The following is a 19804-nucleotide window of genomic DNA, read 5'->3' on the forward strand; positions in this document are numbered from 1 at the left end:
ATGATCGTGAGGAAGGTGAGGGATCAGCCCAGAACTACACGGCAGGACCTGGTCAATGACCTGAAGAGAGCTGGGACCACAGTCTCAAAGAAAACCATTTGTAACACACTATGCCAACATGGATTAAAATCCTGCAGCACATGCAAGGTCCCCCTGCTCAAGCCAGCGCATGTCCAGGCCCGTCTGAAGTTTGCCAATGACCATCTGGATGATCCAGAGGAGGAATGGGAGAAGGTCATGTGGTCTGATGAGACAAAAATAGAGCTTTTTGGTCTAAACTCCACTCGCTGTGTTTGGAGGAAGAAGAAGGATGAGTACAACCCCAAGAACACCATCCCAACCTTGAAGCATGGAGGTGGAAACATCGTTCTTTGGGGATGCTTTTCTGCAAAGGGGACAGGACGACTGCACCGTATTGAGGGAAGGATGGATGGGGCCATGTATCGCGAGATCTTGGCCAACAACCTCCTTCCCTCAGTAAGAGCATTGAAGATGGGTCGTGGCTGGGAACGTATGTTCTCTGTAATTGCAAACAAAGGTTTCTGTACCAAATATTAAGTTCTGCTTTTCTGATGTATCAAATACTTATGTCATGCAATAAAATGCTAATTAATTACTTAAAAATCATAAAATGTGATTTTCTGGATTTTTGTTTTAGATTCCGTCTCTCACAGTTGAAGTGTACTACCTATGATATAAATTACAGACCTCTACATGCTTTGTAAGTAGGAACACCTGCAAAATCGGCAGTGTATCAAATACTTGTTCTCCCCACTCTAGGTAAGTGGTTGCAAAGGGCGTCTTAACAGCGCGATTTGACAAGGCAAGAAACTGAGCGCAGCACTATCCAGAAATGTGTCAGTGGCTTCTGATTAAATTCAATTTTCACAGAACCGCTTGTTGCAATTTCGATGAGGCTCTCTTGTTCAGATATCGGTAAGTGGACTGGAGGCATGGCATGAAAGGGATATCGAATCCAGTTGTTTGTGTCGCCTGTTTCGGGAAAGTACCTGGGTAATTGCGCACCAAGCTCACTCAGGTGCTTTGCTATATCACATATGACATCTTCCGTAAGCTTGAGTTCATTTGCGCACAAAAAAATCATACAATGATGGAAAGACCTGTGTGTTGTCCTTGTTAATGCAGACAGAAAAGAGCTCCAACTTCTTAATCATAGCCTCAATTTTGTCCCGCACGTTGAATACAGTTGCGAAGAGTCCCTGTAATCCTAGATTCAGATCATTCAAGCGAGAAAAAACATCACCCAGATTAGACCAGTCGTGTGAGAAACTCGTCATCATGCAAGGGGCCAGAGAAGTGAAAATTATGGACAGTAAAGAAAACTTTAAGCTCATCTCTCAATTTAAAAAAATATGCCAATACTTTGCCCCTACTTTGCCCCAGCGCACTTCTGTATGTTGTAAAAGCGTCACATGGCCGTTGCCCATATCATTGCATAATGCAGAAAATGCATGAGAGTTCAGGGGCCTTGCTTTAACAAAGTTAACCATGGTTACATACGGACCGTTAGTGGAATTTCCGCGAGAGTAATGGTTAATGTGGTTGGATGTTAATTATTTGAGTAGGCTACCTGTATTTGACATTGTTGTTATTTTGCTGAAACACTAGATAGTTTAAAATGTATAGCCCCGTTGGAAAATATAAATGTGAAGATTCACTTTTTCTTCTTTAAAAAAAAATGTGAATCACATTTTATTTGGCATACACGTACCCCAGTTTGGGAATACCTGGTCTACTGTATCAAAAGCTTTGGGCAAGTCCATGGGTGACACCCTCCAGGTGTCGCCCATCTTTCCCACTTATCCCCTGGATATTTAGACCTGTGTTTTCTGTCTGTCTGTGCCAGTTCGTCTTGTTTGTCAAGTCAACCAGTGTTTTGTCTCAGCTCCTGCTTTTCTCTAGTCTCTCTTTTTCTCGCTCTCCTGGTTTTGACCATTGCCTGTCCTGACTCTGAGCTGCCTGTCCTGACTCTGAGCTGCCTGCCTGACCACTCTGCCTGCCTCTGACCCTGCCCGCCATCCTGTGCCTTTGCCACTACTCTGGATTATCGACACCAGCCTGCCTTGACCTGTCATTTGCCTGCCCCTGTTGCTGTAATAATCAGTTTCTGCATTTGGGTCTTACCTGAAACTTGATACCTATAAGAGTTAGGATCAGCTTGATCTCCCCCTTTAAATAAATGACAAACCGTGGCTGCCTTCCAAAGCAATGGTAACATCCCCAGAGGGGAGAGACAGGTTAAAAAGATCAGAGATAGGCTTGGCGATTATATGGGTAGCAACCTTTTAAAGAAGAAAGTGTCTAAACCATCTGACCCAGATGTTTTTTGGGGGTCAAGTTTAAGGAGCTCCTTTAGTGCCTCGGACTCAGTGACTGGCTGCAGGGAGAAACTTTGTAGCAGGCCAGCTTCCAAAAAGCTCCAAATCATATTTGGGAGTCACGATGGAATTATACAGTGCAAATCCATCTTTTTATGCAAACCAAGCTTCCGTTGAGTAATATCGGATGATTCATAATACTAAGGCAGCACCACAGGCCAGTGTTTTCCTTTTCTTACCATAGACACTTACACAACAGGCAGTGATAATAGTAGTACCAGTTATGTTTTATGACCCGCAGGCTGGACAGACTATAGTACCACACAGAAATTGCTGCAGCAATTAAGCTGAGGAGCTGAGGGATGTGCTCAAGAGTGAGGTGTTGTATATGTCCACATCTCACCTTCATCAAGTGCTTGTTGACCCATTTTGTGAAGGTCTTTTTCTGTACCCGGTCCCGTTCATCTATGGTAGAGAGAGAAAGTGATGGTTAATATCAACAGCATGCAGACACTCAACTTCAACTAAGAGACTAAGAGTTATATACAGGGTAGATATAGAATTCTGGGGTGTTTGAGGTAATATCTATTGGGATCACAAACATGTGAATAGTTCATACGGTCAAGTGGGGTGGTATGTTCACATCCATAAAACTGGATCAGAAAGGATAATAATGTTGAACAAAAAAAGTTGTTTAAAAAAAAGTTCCATCTGACAGTTCTTACAGTGCCTTGGCAACACGCACTTTATATATAAAAGTATGTGGAACCCTCTTCAAATTAGTGGATTTGGCTATTTCAGCAAATCCATGTAGGAATGTTACAACATCTAGTGGAAAGCCTTCCCAGAAGAGTGAATACTGTCCTGCTACAACCCACACAAGTGGCTCAGGTAGTGCAGCTCAGCCAGGATGGCACCTCAATGAGAGCTGTGGCAAGAAGGTTTGCTGTGTCTGTCAGCGTAGTATCCAGAGCATGGAGGCGCTACCAGGAGACAGGCCAGTACATCAGGAGACGTGGAGGAGGCCGTAGGAGGGCAACAACCCAGCAGCAGGACCGCTACCTCCGCCTTTGTGCAAGGAGGAGCAGGAGGAGCACTGCCAGAGCCCTGCAAACTGACCTCCAGCAGGCCACAAATGTGCATGTGTCTGCTCAAACGGTCAGAAACAGACTCCATGAGGGTGGTAGGGGGTTGTGGGGGTTGTGCTTACAGCCCAACACCGTGCAGGACGTTTGGCATTTGCCAGAGAACACCAAGATTGGCAAATTCGCCACTGGCGCCCTGTGCTCTTCACAGATGAAAGCAGGTTCACACTGAGCACATGTGACAGACATGACAGTCTGGAGACGCCGTGGAGAACGCTCTGTTGCCTGCAACATCCTCCAGCATGACCGTTTTGGTGGTGGGCCAGTCATGGTGTGGGGTGGCATTTCTTTGGGGTGCCGCACAGCCCTCCATGTGCTCGCCAGAGGTAGCCTGACTGTCATTAGGTACCGAGATGAGATCCTCAGACCCCTTGTGAGACCATATGCTGGTGCGGTTGGCCCTGGGTTCCTCCTAATGCAAAACAATGCTAGACCTCATGTGGCTGGAGTGTGTCAGCAGTTCCTGCAAGAGGAAGGCATTGATACTATGGACTGGCCCGTTCCCCAGACCTGAATCCAATTGAGCACATCTGGGACATCATGTCTCGCTCCATCCACCAATGCCATTCCACGTTACACCACAGACTATCCAGGAGATGGCGGTTGCTTTAGTCCAGGTCTGGGAGGAGATCCCTCAGGAGACCATCCGCCACCTCATCAGGAGCATGCCCAGGCGCTGTAGGGAGGTCATACAGGCACGTGGAGGCCACACACACTACTGAGCCTCATTTTGACTTGTTTTAAGGACATTACATCAAAGTTGGATCAGCCTGTAGTGTGGTTTTCCACTTTAATTTTGAGTGTGACTCCAAATCCAGACCTCCATGGGTTGATAAATTTGATTTCCATTGATCATTTTTGTGTGATTTTGTGGTCAGCACATTCAACTATGTAAAGAAAAAAGTATTTAATAAGAATATTTCATTCATTCAGATCTAGGATGTGTTATTTTAGTGTTCCCTTTATTTATTTGAGCAGTGTATAAATATTAGATTGAGGCAATGTCGGAGTGGCATTGACTAAAATACAGTAGAATATATTTTTTTATTTAACCTTTTATTTAACTCTGCAAATCAGGTAAGAACAAACTCATTTACAATGGCGGCCTTACTGGGGAACAGTGGGTTAACTGCCTTGTTCAGGGACAGAACGATAGATTTCTACCTTGTCAGCAAGGGGATTCAACCTTTCGGTAACTGGACCAACGCTCTAACCACTAGGCTATATGAGATGAGTGAAGTAGTATGTAAACATTCAGTGACTAGTATTCCATTATTATCATGATCATTAATTCCACTATTCCAAGTCTATGTATACAGGGCAGCAGGCACCAAGGTGCAAGATTGCGTAACAGGGTGGAAGGTGGCTAGTGATAGCTATTGAATTTAACAACATTAACCATAACATCAAACTAACTATGGAGTACAGCAAGGGTAACGTTCATTTTTTGGACCTCGACATTAGTAAAAATGACAAAGGTTGTTTGCACACATCAATCTTTAGGAAACATACAGATGGGAATACCATTCTGAGGACAGACAGCTTTCACCCCAAAAGGCTAAAAGAGATTATTCCATATGGCCAATTCCAAAGAGTCCGCAGAATTTGCGATCAGGAAACAGACTACAGTGTCAAATCTGCTGAATTAGAGAATCGCTTCTTGAATCGAGGCTACAGCGTTCAGGTCCTGAAAGATGCAGGTATAAGGGCTGGATTACTTGACAGAGAGAGCTTGTTGCGAAGGGGTGTATTTTGAGAGTGTATTTTGTTACAAAATATAGCACTGAAGCAGAGAACATTAAAATAATCATTAAAAATTATTGGGGAATCATACAATTTGATACGCTTCTACGCCAAGTCTTTCCTGAGCCACCAGTCATAAGCTTTAAGAGATGTCCTACCCTAAATGACAAATTAGTCCACAGTTATCTTCCGGGTGACTCTCAAAAAACTTGGCTTGACCACAAACCCAAGGGCTCTTTTAAATGTAACCATTGCAACCATTGCAGAAATATAGCACAGAAGAAGTATTTTGTTCACACAGCTTCCAAAATGTAGTATTACGTCAAGCATTTCATTAACTGCAAAACCACTCATGTCATTTATAGATTGGAATGTCCACAGTGCAAGGTGTTCTACATTGAACGGACAAAGAGACGCCTTCAAGACCGCTTAGCGGAGCACAAGTGCACCATACGGGTAAGCAATGAAGACTACCCCATGGCAAGGCACTACAAGTCCCTACACCATGGCAACCCTGCCAAGCTATGGGTATTGATCATGTTCCGGCTTCAATTAGAAAAGGTGACCCGCTTAAACAGTTAAACGAAAGGGAAGATATGGATTTCTCACCCTTCCTGTAGGGTTGTGATGGGTCCATTTGCTGTCATCTAGTGGACATTTTGCTCAATTGCCCTCAGCTATGTTTTGACTGTTGTTGTTCATGTTTTGCTGTGTTCTAGTGTACTAGGGAATATATTTATTTCTTATTTTTCACTTCTCCCAGTCATATTTAAGGTTAGAACTACCTCTCTAAGTGTTCTGATAGTTCTAGCTTGGAGTTGTATCTAACATAGCTACATCATTTCACCTTTATAATGTGTATATAATTGCTTACTAGGTGTGTCCAATCAATCTTGTAACCACTCCTTCTTTCAATTAGGGCTAATTGGAAAAGCTGTTCAAAAGAGGACATTGTATTCCTTTTTTTAAATTTTGTACTTCCTGATGAAGGCCATGCAGCCGAAACACGTAGTTTAAAAAAAATGTTGTTTCAATTGAACATGCCATACTAATAAAGGCATTTTAATGAATTATATGAAGAGTGCCTTGGTCCTCCTTTCTTTTTGATGACCAATTTACCCTTTTACCAAAGAGCACCTTCTATCTACCAAAATGTACTATTGTGTACCTTAGTAGCGCTTCCCTCCCTCCTCTTTCTACAAATACAAGTTCATCTGACTCTGGGGAAGTAGATAAAGGGCCTCATTGCCAAAATCCCTTTAAAAGTTTCAGTAGACTATATGGATGCAGATACTGATGTGCTTCACCTGCAAGACAGTAAATTCTGCTTCAATCCTATTCCAACGACTTGACAAACGTTCACAGGACAGCTAAAAAAGCAGTTAAATTTTTTTGGAAACATTCATCAACTTTGCAAACAGGAGCAGAAAAAAAGTCACAAAAAAACAAGAAAAAAAATGCTAGATAAGTAGACATCCCCTCTTCTTACTCATGTTGGAAAGGTTTAGCCATACAACCATACAGTAAAGTTTCACTAGAATCTGCTTTAGCTACGTGTTCTGGCTAGTGATTCCAAGTGTGTGGTGAGAGATAGAGGAAGAATGTACATGCAGCTAAAACGATCACAGCCAGCCCACACTGAATGAAAGGCCTGTAATTATAGCAGACCAGACCAGACTAGGGGGTATGGTACAAAGCAATAGAAATTAGTCATCAGCCATTCCACCACATGGCACAATCACAAAATAACGCTTTTCACGGAGCATTTGTTTCCATCAGCACTCAATTTGAGGGAAACCTCCAAGTGTTTCCATACAGTGTACACTGTCCCAAATAGCACCCTATTCCCTACATAGTGCTTTTGACCAGAGCTTAGGGAATGGGACGCAGCCCAAGACAGGAGATAATGAATCAGTTGCAGACAGATCCAAAGTGCTGATCAGTTTCCATGTTTGACAGGAGTGGTTAATGTTATTAAGCATTTGGTTTGGATGTTTTTCCAAACTTATGTCACATCTAATTTGGTTTGCCAAACTACCCACACTGTTGTAAAAAAAAAAAAGGGAATCCATTGTGTCTGAATTGAATGGAGGACATCAAAACAAGACTGATTTGATGCTATAAGTGTGTCTCACTTGATAAAAACTTTCCATATGTCCACAACTAATGCAAAAAAATGATGTGGGGTGAAAGTTGAAACTGGACTTGAAATTTTGAACTGTGTGTGATTTGGAGGGGTCAAGGTCATAGCACAAGCACAGACAGACATGATAGCTGGCGGCAGTAAGCCCCCTTCTCCCTTCAAATGTCACCACAGGTGTGTTACATGTTGCAAAAACATTAAATTGAAAAGAAAACCATGGTCCCAATATTGCAATCAAATTGGTATGGTGGCAGGGCATGGGTCGACAAAACGTTGGTGCAGATTACCTCTTACACCTTTAACCTTCAAGATCATACATCTTTCTCTTTAAAAGGGGACATTCACGTATTATCATGAAGAAGAGCAGACTTGGATGACTGCTTAGGGCTTGTTTGGGCTTGAGCAGTGGAGAGTGACACTGCTCTTCTGCCAGGCCCTGTATCGCCGCAAGGCAGGTAAAGTTAGAGAGCATGGAAAGTCCATGTTTAACACTTTCCATGTTTAACACTTTTCTGGTTACTACACGATTCCATATGTGTGATTTCATCGTTTTGACGTCTTCCCTACTATTCTACAATGTAGAAAATAGTACAAATAAAATAAAAACCCTGGAATGAGTAGGTGTGTCCAAACGTTTGATTGGTACTGTATATGAGAATTCAAATAGGAAATGTAACCCTATGCAAAACTGATAGATACATTTATGCTTGGAGGGTCTAAGTCAATGAACAACAACCACTGTCAATCATTAACAAATATGATAAAACTGTCAGCTTTGGTGGAGAAGCCTGTCACTATACAGTACATTCGTGCTGGGGTTGTAAAGTGTGGTACCCACCCTTCCTACAGACGGGGAGCCTCCTCCTCATGATAACACACCAATGGCTACATTTTCAACTCTGCCAACCCACCAAATATCTCTGCGTGTGCGAGCATGTGATGGCCATTGCATAATGAAGATAGGAATTTGAACAAAACACAATAAATAATATGGCTTACACACGTGCACAGCAGGTTCTGATTTATGATATATGTAGGAATACTATGAATCTTGGCGAGCTCCCTAAAGCAAGGCAAAGGTATTGAGACCTGTGGGCATCGGAAGGCAAAAATGCTAGCTACTCAAATTCACTACTGTCATCGTTAATGCAGCAGCATGTCTCTTGGCTTGGGAATATTTTTGTTGGAATGTAATTCTTCGAGCACATACAGTGCCTTCAGAAAGTATTCATACCCCTTGACTTATTCAACATTTTGTTGTGTTACAGAATTCATTCAAAGGATTAAATATATTTTATACACACTATGAAAACATGTTTTTAGACATTTTTGCAAATGTGTAAAAAATGAATTACATAAATATCTTATTTACGTAAGTATTCACACCCGTGAGTCAATACTTTGTAGAAGCACCTTTGACAGTGATTACAGCTGTGAGTCTTTCTGGGTAGGAGCTTTCACACCTCGATTGTGCAACATTTGTCCATTATTCTTTTCAAAATTCTTGAAGCGCAGTCAAATTGGTTGTTGATCATCGATAGACAACCATTTTCAGGTCGCCATAGATTTTCAAGTAGATTTAACTCAAAACTGTAACTCGGCCACTCAGGAACATTCACGGTCTTCTTGGTAAGTAACTCCCGTGTAGATTTGGCCTTGTGTTTAAGGTTATTGTTCTGCTGAAAGGTCAATTAATCTCCTAGTGTCTGGTGGAAAGCAGACCACGTTTTCCTCTAGAATTTGTTCCTGTGCTTAGCTCTATTCTGTTTCCATTCATCCTAAGAAACTCCCTAGTCCTTGCCTATGACAAGCATACCCATAACATGATGCAGCCACCACGATGCTTGAAATTATGAAGAGTGGTACTCAGTGATGTGTTGTGTTGGATTTTTCCCAAACATAACAGTTTGTATTCAGTTCATAATGTGTATTTCATTGCCACATATTTTGGCAGTTTTTCTTTAGTGCCTTATTGCAAACAGGATGCATGCATGTTTGGAATAATTTTTATTCTGTACAGGCTTCCTTCTTTTCATCGTCAGTTTTCTCCAACACAGCCATTAAACTCTAACTGTTTTAAAGTCACCATTGATCCATTGCCGCAGGAAGTTTTTTACATGAAAAATATTAAATCAGACCCCCCTCAACGAAAAAAAAAATTGCAGCACCCCCAAACTACTTTCCACGGCTAAGTATCGGCCTCTAGCTAAAATCCATGTGTGGTTTCCTTCCTTTCCGACAACTGAGTTAGGAAGGACGCCTGTATCTTTGTAGTGACTGGGTATAAGCCATCCAAAGTGTAATTAATAACTTCACCATGCTCAAAAGGATAATTAATGTCTGCTTTTTTTAACCCATCTAACAACAGGTGCCCTTCTTTGTGAGGCATTGGTCAACCTGTTTTTGTGGTTGAATCTGTGTTTGAAATTCACTTCTCGACTGAGGGACCTTACAGATAGTTGTATGTGTGGGGTACAGAGATGAGGTAGTCATTCAAAAATCATGTTAAGCACTATTATTGCACACAGAGTCCATGCAACTTATTATGTGACTTAAGAAAGTTTTTACTTGTGAACTTATTTAGGCTTACAATAACAAAGGGGTTGAATACTTATTGACTCAAGACATTTCAGCTTTTCATTTTTTATTAATTTGTAACAATTTTGAAAAACATAATTCAAATCAAATCAAATTATATTTGTCACATACACATGGTTAGCAGATGTTAATGCGAGTGTAGCGAAATGCTTGTGCTTCTAGTTACGAATTCCACTCTGGCATCATGGGATATTGTTTGTAGGCCAGTGGCAAAAAAATCTCTATTTAATAAATGTTCAATTCAGGCTGTAACACAACAAAATGTGGACAAAGTCAAGTGGTGTGAATAGTTTGTGAAGGCAGTGTATGTGCCACTGTTTTTTCCAGAGGTCCAAATTATAATCTCATGTCATATATTATGCATGTGTTATTGCATCCAAAACTATGATCAGCCCACATACATATACCATAGTCGTATGCTGTATACATAAATCAGATGGGATGCATATTGTGTATAAACTGCTCACTTCCAAAATGCAATAACTACCTTCTTAAAAAATACTGCAAGGAACAGATCTCAAATGCGGAAAATGTATAATATTATTTCAACACTGAAGATGGGGCCAAATTGTAAGTATCCCAGACATAAATCTGTGGTTGTCTCCCTCTTCTGTTGAAAACAAGGCACTACAGAAACATGCCACTGTTGATCAAAAATGTTAATTGACGCCCTGAAGAATTTCTATACAAAATCATCAAGTTAGTCAGGGTCAACTAAACTTGAACTAAACTCCCCCTCCTCACTTTATTTCAATAGTTTTTATTGAGTCGTCAAAAGACAGTTTATCCTTACACCATAAAGGAACCTTTGATGTCTCGCTTATCACCGAAACCTTTTCCTCTGCACATCTACTCTACCTCCTAATCAGCATTTTGACTACTAACATCCAAGGTCAACATTTAATGGAGTTCTGAAATGTTAGTTGACAGTCATGTAAAACTGTGTAAAAAATGAAATGCGAAAGCCGTTTGTTTCCAAGACAACAGACCAAAACACACAGGAGCCAGGAGCCCATTAACTAGTATTTATAGATGTGTGGTTTGGGCCAGAAACCTCTCTGGAGCACCAAAAAGTCTGTTAGAGCCTGAGTCAGAGGGAAAGGGGGGTTGGGGTGTGCTCACTTTTCTGGGAAGTAGAACAGTTTTGTCAGCTAGGGCTGCCCCTTAATTCCACAAGATCCACTACATCCATCACACTGTGCTTGGCTACAATTACAGTACTGTTATGCATTGGTCTAATTGGAAGGACATCATATAAATCAACCTACTACTTCAGACACACTAGTGGTGGAAGTCACATACAATGAACCACACACAATATAGGTCTTGATAAGAGATTTACTGGGGGTTTTTGTTCTCAAAATACTATAGCACACATGTTTTTAACCATAGTAGGCTAAAACCACAATGATAACAATACAGTCTCTACAACTTATATTTTAATAGTACTGCAGAGATTACATACATGTCTCATTTGACAGTTTTGCTACCCTGGGCGAACAGTCCTTTACAGTCTTGTTTACAAGTGCTGGCATGGAATAGGTTAATGTTATCTGCCCACACCAATGCCTGCCTCCCTGCCAGAACTCCTCCTCTCCAGTGTTATATGGACGGAGTGTTGGACACTGTCGTGCTTACCCTGCGCAACACATTCTGTTGTACAGATGGGACCCCACCTTTCCGCAGCTCATTTCATGGATGTAATTTGCACGTCCATAAAAATTCCCTGTTTGGAGCCGACATACCGGGAAGACATAGCAGCGGCGGCGGGAATATCTTTAGCATCCCCCATACCCAAACAGAGTCCTCACGGCACAAAGTTGTGCCGCTTGAACTCTTCTTTGTCGAGAGGGCACGGCACTCGAAAACAAAAGTTCCCTTTCTTCTCTATCTCTAATAGATTATCAAAAAACAAGTGGCTGTCGTATCAAGTTTCATGGAGTCAAATCTTCACCTTCTCAAGCCCAGCCCACACTATTTTGTGTAGGGAAATTACCCAGCGAACGCAGTCTTCCGTAGTTGTATTGTACTGTACATTCCTATTGGAATGCAATTCTAAAGGACATCCCCAATATAGCAGTCTGTCTGGACTGTTTCAGTCCACAGGCGATGTTTCTTTTTTTTGCTAGTATGCAGGCCTAATGTGTTTCTTCCAACCATTAGGCTACATAATGCACCTTGGAATGGTGTCAACAGCACTAGTCACTAAATGCACATAACAAAGGTGTTACACTTCTTGCATTTTAAACTGCCTTTTGGCACTATTTATTTTGATACATTTATTCTATAATTTAGCAGATGCTCTTATCCAGTATCCTTTTTATACTGGTCCCCTGTGGCAATCAAACCCACAACCGTGGCATTGCAAGGGCCATGCTCTACCAGCTGAGCCACACAGTACCCTTTTCACATATATAATCTAATTACATATTATTAGACAGGCTTACACTTCTGAGATTGAGAATTACACTGAAGTTTCTATTCAATCTGAGTTGTGAGGAGTTGTTGGGAGTTCTGATGATATCCTCTACCCATGCATTATAGGCTATTACATCTGTTAGTCATAAATTGTTTCAGCAGAACCAACTGGTTTTCATTGCCATGGCACAGAATCCTCAAGTGCTCCACAGTTATCACACACAATTGTTTTCTCTTTCACAATCTTCAAATGATGAGAAATGAACAGGAAAGGGTGATAACAAATTGTACATTTCAGTTCCAGAAAAATAAACATGTATTGAGCCATAAATAATGTGTCCGACTGCATTCAATTATTAAAATAATAACACTAAATCATTTACGCATAGAGAGATGGAAATAAAGGATATTGGGAGATTCATAGGAGTCTGCCCTTTCAGGTCACCTCCCTTGCACTTATCTGATTGTCTGATAGGATCAAGAGATTGAATACAATTGTATAGCACACTCATTTTTAATAGAAAGCTACAAACTATGTTTAGGGCTATGATAGAAAAAGTTTCACATGTCAAAAAAGTCCTAATCCCTAGTCACATAATGTAGACATTTATTGTCAATGCTGACTACAAATGTATTTTGTAGTCTATGAGACGGAAACCGGTGTGTCAGCATGAACGGATTGCTTTATTACCCCCTATAGCTATTAGGAGAAGCCATTGCCAACATCAACTTAAAACCCACGCCAAAGCTCTTAAATTTGGCCAAAGATTTATAAAAACCAACTGTTTTTCATTTCTGGCCTGAGCAACGTTGAGTAAAAGCTATACAAATAATACACCCATTCACTCAGCAGAGACGTTAAAACCTAATGGATCTTAGATTATTGAAGTGCACACCAAATGGTGAATAGGGCCGAATAGGGCCAATAGGGCTATGGCCAAAAGTAGTGCACTATGAAACGAATAGGGTGCCATTTGGGACTGTGCCAGTGAATAGCACACATGCCTTCAAATCCACTGAGCCATTCTGGGACCCTGAGGAAAAGTGAAGAGAAACTTCCAGTATGTTATGATTGTATCTAGCAGCCAGTTCTTTATTTAAACTTGTCGGGGGGAAACCTCCCCTATAACTGAACTAGGTCGAAGGTCTACATGTCAATCAAAGTACTGCCTAACACTGCCTAGCTCTCTGCCAGGCCATGTTTGCCCCTCCCCTCCTCATCCAACATTTGACCTATGTAAGTATTTTCTTTGAATGTGTAATATATGTTAATCAAACATAAAAGCCATCCAATACTCTGCTAAAAGAAGTCCAATACGGTATGGCAAGAGTGAAAACATAAGGTAGCATTAGCCATGAAACCACAAACGTGATAGACTTCTGCACTTCCTTATGCATTGTCTGTAGTGCAACAGCTGCAATGCTGAAAGGAGACCAGGTCAAATGTAAAGCAGCTGAATATTAACACGCAGAGTTAGAGATAACCCACTGCCTAGTTTTACAAAGCAATGTTAGCCATTTCACAGTCAAACCAACATTATTGGTTAGTATGTCTAGTGGTGGATTCAATAAAATGCAGTAGCATATATGTCGTCTTCAATAAGATGTGGTTCATGCAGTAAGGATATTACTTAACAAAACAAGTAGGACTCACTTGAAAAGGGATATCAATGTCAATGTGACTTCCCTGTTTAAATAAAGAATAAATAAAGTAGAAAGCTGTAGAAATCCCCATATCTAAATAGGCGGTTCCTCTGGTGAGTTCCTGTGAGACTGACCTAGTCTGCAGTCTACCAGCGAGAACACTGGGAGAGATATGGATAGGCCTGTTGTCTGTCTGGACAGAGAGCCGCTAAGAGTCATTTCCAACCATGGTACGGTACGGTACTTGGCCAACGTTCAGGAAAACAACAATTTGACTCAAAAATCTACAGTCTCTCTGTCTCTCTCTCTCTCTCTCTCTCTCTCTCTCTCCACACCTGCAGCCTTTCACTCAGGCATCCTGTAATTTGCCTCGGGGTGTGGCTGTCCCACTGTCACTGCAGAGGAGAGCCTGACAGGTTCACTGTAACAAGCTGTGTCAACAGGAAATTACATTTGAAACAAAGAGGTGTGTCAAGTAAGTGCCACATACATAGAGTAGTAGCTAGCTAACCTTTATGAGGTTATTGGAGTAGAATAGTGTGTGATCTATTCTCCAGAGACCAGAAGGCCCAAGTATAGCCCATGTATAACTATTAACATTGTGAACATTCCATATAGGAGCACTGTGAAAGCCTATTGAACAGGCTCATAAACAATAGAAGACTTGTTGCATAACTCATTTATGTTTAGAAGGAGAAAGCCAAGAAGGGGGAAAAAAATCAAAGGAGGATTTTCCACAATTCAAGACTTTTGAGTTCACCTTGTAAGCAAATCTATTCTACACAAGATCAATCAATCAAATGTATTTATAAAGCCCTTTTTTTACACCAGCCGAGGTCACAAAGTGCTGTACAGAAAAATAATTCAGATTTACCATGTAACAGATTAAACATTAGTATGTTATCATATAGTTCTCTAACCCACTACCCACTAAAACTGCTCCACTCTCACAAAAATAACAAATGATCTTTAAGTGAATCAAAATGATAATATCTGTCATAAGGCCCCATGCATTATCAAATCATTTCTGGGTAACAATTAAGTACCTTACTGTAATAGATTTCCATTAACCCCTTACACTCATGGAAATTGACCTATATGAATTGGGACACATATTTCTAACAGAATAACTATAAAAAGCATATGCATGACCATGTTAGCAATTGAAATAGAACACTTGGATATTATGGGGAAATTATCAGACCAAAGGTGAAGACACAACAATCCAAACATCATGCTGTTGATTTTATGTGTATTTTTTTAATGTAGTTTTCACAGCATTTGTTAATAAAGAAATCTGAAAATACTCTGGATACATTCAATGACAATAATAATATTCATTGAAATTTGGGTATGTGCAAGATAAGAAAAAAACTATTACAAGGGTTTGAGTGAGAGGTCTAACTGGTGTCTCCAAGTGGCCACACACATCTCTAAACTGTGCACACACCTCTCCAAACTGTGCACAGTTTCTAAGTCATTTCAATCCACTATTGTGACTCACAGAAAGAGCCTTCAACTACAAGGTGCTTGTTTTTGCTCTCCTAGCGTTGCCATTGAGGAACCAAAGCAAGCACACTTGTAGTTTTTTTTGGAACCCTGTGTTCCCATCATCACGCAATTATGGTTCATGTTTACGCAATCCAAAAACGTTCAATTATAAATCGCATTCTGGGTCATCAAATGATGCCCACCTGATTATTGGCAACATGCTAGCTAAGTTAGCTAGCTAAGTTATAAAATATGATCTTACAGTGTTTAGGCTTGCAATAACCCTTCAAAAGGCCCTTCACACAAACTACTTGTAATTTTGGTGTGCATAGAATGGAGTCATGAATGCATTCAAGTGCATGTTCCGTGGCAAATTTCCTTCACAATCTGATAAACATAGAAGATAGGCTCATTCTATTCAGGACAACCCAGGGTATAAAGCATGCCATCCTCGTAACTGTGGATCAAACATAACAATCATAAACGTTTATATTGTAAATGACATGAGTTTTCAAATATGGAAATGTGAAGTGCACATTTGGACTCATGGGTGTGTGGTTTGTTTTTATGACATGAAGTATTTTTTATAATCCTTAATGTCTGATCTTTCAGAACACATCGACTCCTCTCGATGTACAGCATTTCCTTCACTCAGACACCAATAATGTGCAAAAGTAGCCCAATTATTAGGATACAATAGTATGTGGACACCCCTTCAGATGAGTGGATTCTGCCAATTCAGCCACACCTGTTGCTGACAGGTGTATAAAATTGAGCACACAGCCATGCAATCTCCATAAACAAACAGTGACAGTAGAATGACCTTACTGAAGATCTGAATGCCACCTTTCCAACAAGTTAGTTCATCAAATTTCTGCCCTGCTATAGCTTCCCCTAATTTCTCCTAACTGTAGATTTTCCCTGTCCATCTGCCCATTTGAATTCAATGCTGTCACTTGTCCACTCAAGCTTAACATTGTTGTCATCTATCGGCCAACCAGGTGCCCTTGGAGAGTTCCTCAATGAGCTTGACACGTTGATAAGCTAATTTCCTGACGACGGCTTACCACTCGTCGTACTTGACGACTTCAACCTCCTGACGTCTGCCTTCGATTCATTTATTTCCAACTCTTTCCCCTCTTTGCCTCACCCTTTCCCAACCCCCTTCAACTCACAAAGCAGGCAATACGCTTGACCTCTTCTTTACTAGAGGCTGTTCGCCTACTAATTTCACTGCAACTCCCCTCCAGGTCTCTCATCATTACTTTGTTTCCTTTACTGTCTCCCTTTCCTCCAACCCTAGCCACTCAGCCCCTACCCAGATGGTCATGTGCCGTTGCAATCTACGCTCTCCCATTACTCTCCCCTCTTCCATCCTATCATCTCTTCCTTCTGCTAAATCCCTCTCCCTCAGGTCCTGATTCTGACTCTTTGACCCTACTCTCCTTGGATTGTATCCACATTGTTGGATTGTATCCTACTACCAGGTGACATGGAGAGGATCTGTCTGCAGCAAACTCTCACTACTGGTGTCCCCAGGGCTCGGTTCTAGGCCCTCTCCTCTTCTCTCTGTACACTAAGTCACTCTGCTCTGTCATATCCTCACATGGTCTCTCCTATCAATACTATGAGGATGATACTCAACTACTTTTATCCTTCCCCCCTTCTGTCACCCAGTTAGCGAATGCTGCGTGCCTGGCAGATATCTCAGCTTGGATGTCGGCCCACCACCTTAACCTAGACAAGATGGAGCTGCTCTTCGTGTTAAGTGTTAAGTAAAAAATTTAAGTAACAAATAATTAAACAGCAGCAGTAAAATATCAATAGCGATGCTATATACATGGCGTACCGGTACAGAGTCAATGTGCTAGGGCACCGGTTAGTCGAGGTAATTGAGGTAATATGTACATGTAGGTAGAGTTAAAGTGGCTATGCATAGATAATTAACAGAGAGTAGCAGCAGCGTAAAAGACAGGGGTCAGCGCAAAAAGTCTGGGTGCCATTTGATTAGCTGTTCAGGAGTCTTAAGGCTTGGGGGTAGAAGCTGTTAAGAAGTCTTTTGGACCTAGACTTGGCGCTCCGGTACCACTTGCCGTGTGGTGGCAGAGAGAACCGTCTGCGACTTGGGTGGCTGGAGTCTTGGACAATTTTTATTTTAGGGCCTTCCTCTGACCCCACCTGGTAGAGAGGTCCTGGATGGCAGGAAGCTTGGCTCCAGTGATGCACTGGGCCGTACGCACTACCCTCTGTAGTGCTTTGCGGTCAGAGGCCGAGCAGTTGTCATACCAGGCAGTGAATCAACCAGTCAGGATGTTCTCGATGGTACAGCTGTATAACATTTTGAGGATCTGAGGACCCATGCCAAATCTTTTCAGTCTCCTGAGGGGGAAAAAGATTGCTCGTGCCCTCTTCACGACTGTCTCGGTGTGTTTGGACCATGATAGTTTGTTGTTGATGTGGACACCAAGGAACTAGAAGCTCTCAACATGCTCCACTACTGCCCCGTCGATGAGAATAGGGGCGTGCTCAGTCCTCATTTTCCTGTAGTCCACAATCATCTCCTTTGTCTTGATCACGTTGAGGGAGAGGTTGTTGTCCTGGCACCACACGGACAGGTCTCTGTTCTCCGCCCTATAGGCTGTGGTAGGGCTACCTTCAGTCTATGTTCAAACCCTACACCACAATCTGAGCACTCCGTTCTGCCCTCTGTTCTGCCACCTCCGGTCTCTTGACCCTCCCACCCCTCAGCTCCCGCTCAGCCCAGTCCAATTTGTTCCATTTCCGTGCATCCCAATGGTGGAACCAGCAATCCCTAAAGCTAGGACAGCAGAGTCCCTACCCATCTTCCGAAAGCACCTGAAACCCTACCTCTTCGAAGAGTTGCTTAATAATCCCCCCCAACAAAAAAAACAACTCTCCTGACTCCCCCCTTTCTGACTCTAACTTTGCTGATAGCTACTTTATTGAGGAACATTGTACATACTATGCCTGTGATATGTAGCTTTCTTAAGATTAAATCACTAACTGTGAATTGCTCTCGATAAGAGCATCTGCTAAATGACTCAAATGTAAATGTCACAATGGAAAGCCGAAACTCCCACCCATGCAAACCTGCTAGTTAGAAGGCCCTGTGTAGATTGTATTTTCAACCAACAACTACCAAGAAATAAAGCTGATAAAAATGTTAGTTCATCAGCTGCTGTATAATATGATATGAAACACAGGAAAACTTAATTTTGACTGCACTGGGCCTTTAAGGTTATTTTGCAATCATAGAGAATCATTCATTTCTCCTTAGCGCATGTAAACCCATAACAACACAAGAAAAGTCAGACAAGGCTGAGGCGGAACTAGAAGTCTTGAGTCCAACTGTGAAGTAACGCTAGTCAACAACAATACCACTGCTCCTATGTCATCATATTACAACCAGCATTTGCAGGGTTAAACCCATCTTCTTGACACATCAGGAAATCTAGCTGGAGAGGAGAAAAACGAGGGGGAGCAGTGTGAAACACAAAAGCACAGAGGGAAGAGAGAGCAGACCATTTAAGACGAATGGTGAAGACTAGAGACCGGACCCGTTCACACAGCAGCAAACTTCTGATCTCTCCTCATGTGCCCCAAAGACGTACAGTAGCATCACCTTTCCTGAAAGACAGTAAGCCTCATAACAAGATTGTTACCCAGCTGGTCTTACCTTCTCTTAACTGCCTCCTACGTTGCCTCCACTGCCAAACAGCGATCAAAGTGACAACATGTCCTACAACCACCAGGGTTGGGAACACGTTTCCAGGGGGGCTTACAGACATCAGGCCTTGGACAGAGTGAGAAATCGCAGGCTCCAGAGATAAGTGGGAGGGCCTAGGGTGAAATGTGATGGGGGAGTGTAGGACGGGGAGGTCAGCCAGGGGTGTGGTGACACCGTCACGGACTTTAAACCAAAGAGGCAGCCAACTTTCGCGACTTACTAGAGAGTAGAGCAAAATATGCCCTTCCACCTTTTTTCTCTCTGTCCGATTCAGACTGCTGGCAAAAGTGGCTGAGCTCCCTCCCTCTCGCTCTTTTCCCTCTTTACACAAGTAAAACTAAATGCATGCTCTTCAACCGATCGCTACCTGCACCTACCAGCCTGTCCAACATCACTACTCTGGACGGCTCTGACTTAGAATACGTGGACAACTACAAATACTTAGGTGTCTGGTTAGACTGTAAACTCTCCTTCCAGACCCATATCAAACATCTCCAATCCAAAGTTAAATCTAGAATTGGCTTCCTATTTCGCA

At 41.9% G+C, this 19804-nt stretch overlaps 1 protein-coding gene across 1 annotated transcript in view; it reads right to left on the reverse strand.

Moving 5' to 3' along the window:
• LOC112230035 (plectin) overlaps positions 1-19534 on the reverse strand; it is a 97945-nt gene extending 78411 nt beyond the window's left edge. Inside the window, exons 1-2 of the mRNA XM_024396263.2 lie at positions 19219-19534; positions 2743-2804 (exon numbers count right to left, since the gene is read on the reverse strand). Coding sequence (XP_024252031.1) covers positions 2743-2804; positions 19219-19330 — 174 coding nt within the window. The 5' untranslated portion in view covers positions 19331-19534. The remainder of the gene's footprint in view (positions 1-2742; positions 2805-19218) is intronic.
• Positions 19535-19804: the final 270 nt, after the last annotated feature.

Source organism: Oncorhynchus tshawytscha, linkage group LG31 (genome assembly GCF_018296145.1).
Source record: "Oncorhynchus tshawytscha isolate Ot180627B linkage group LG31, Otsh_v2.0, whole genome shotgun sequence".
Classification (NCBI taxonomy): Eukaryota; Metazoa; Chordata; class Actinopteri; order Salmoniformes; family Salmonidae; genus Oncorhynchus; species Oncorhynchus tshawytscha.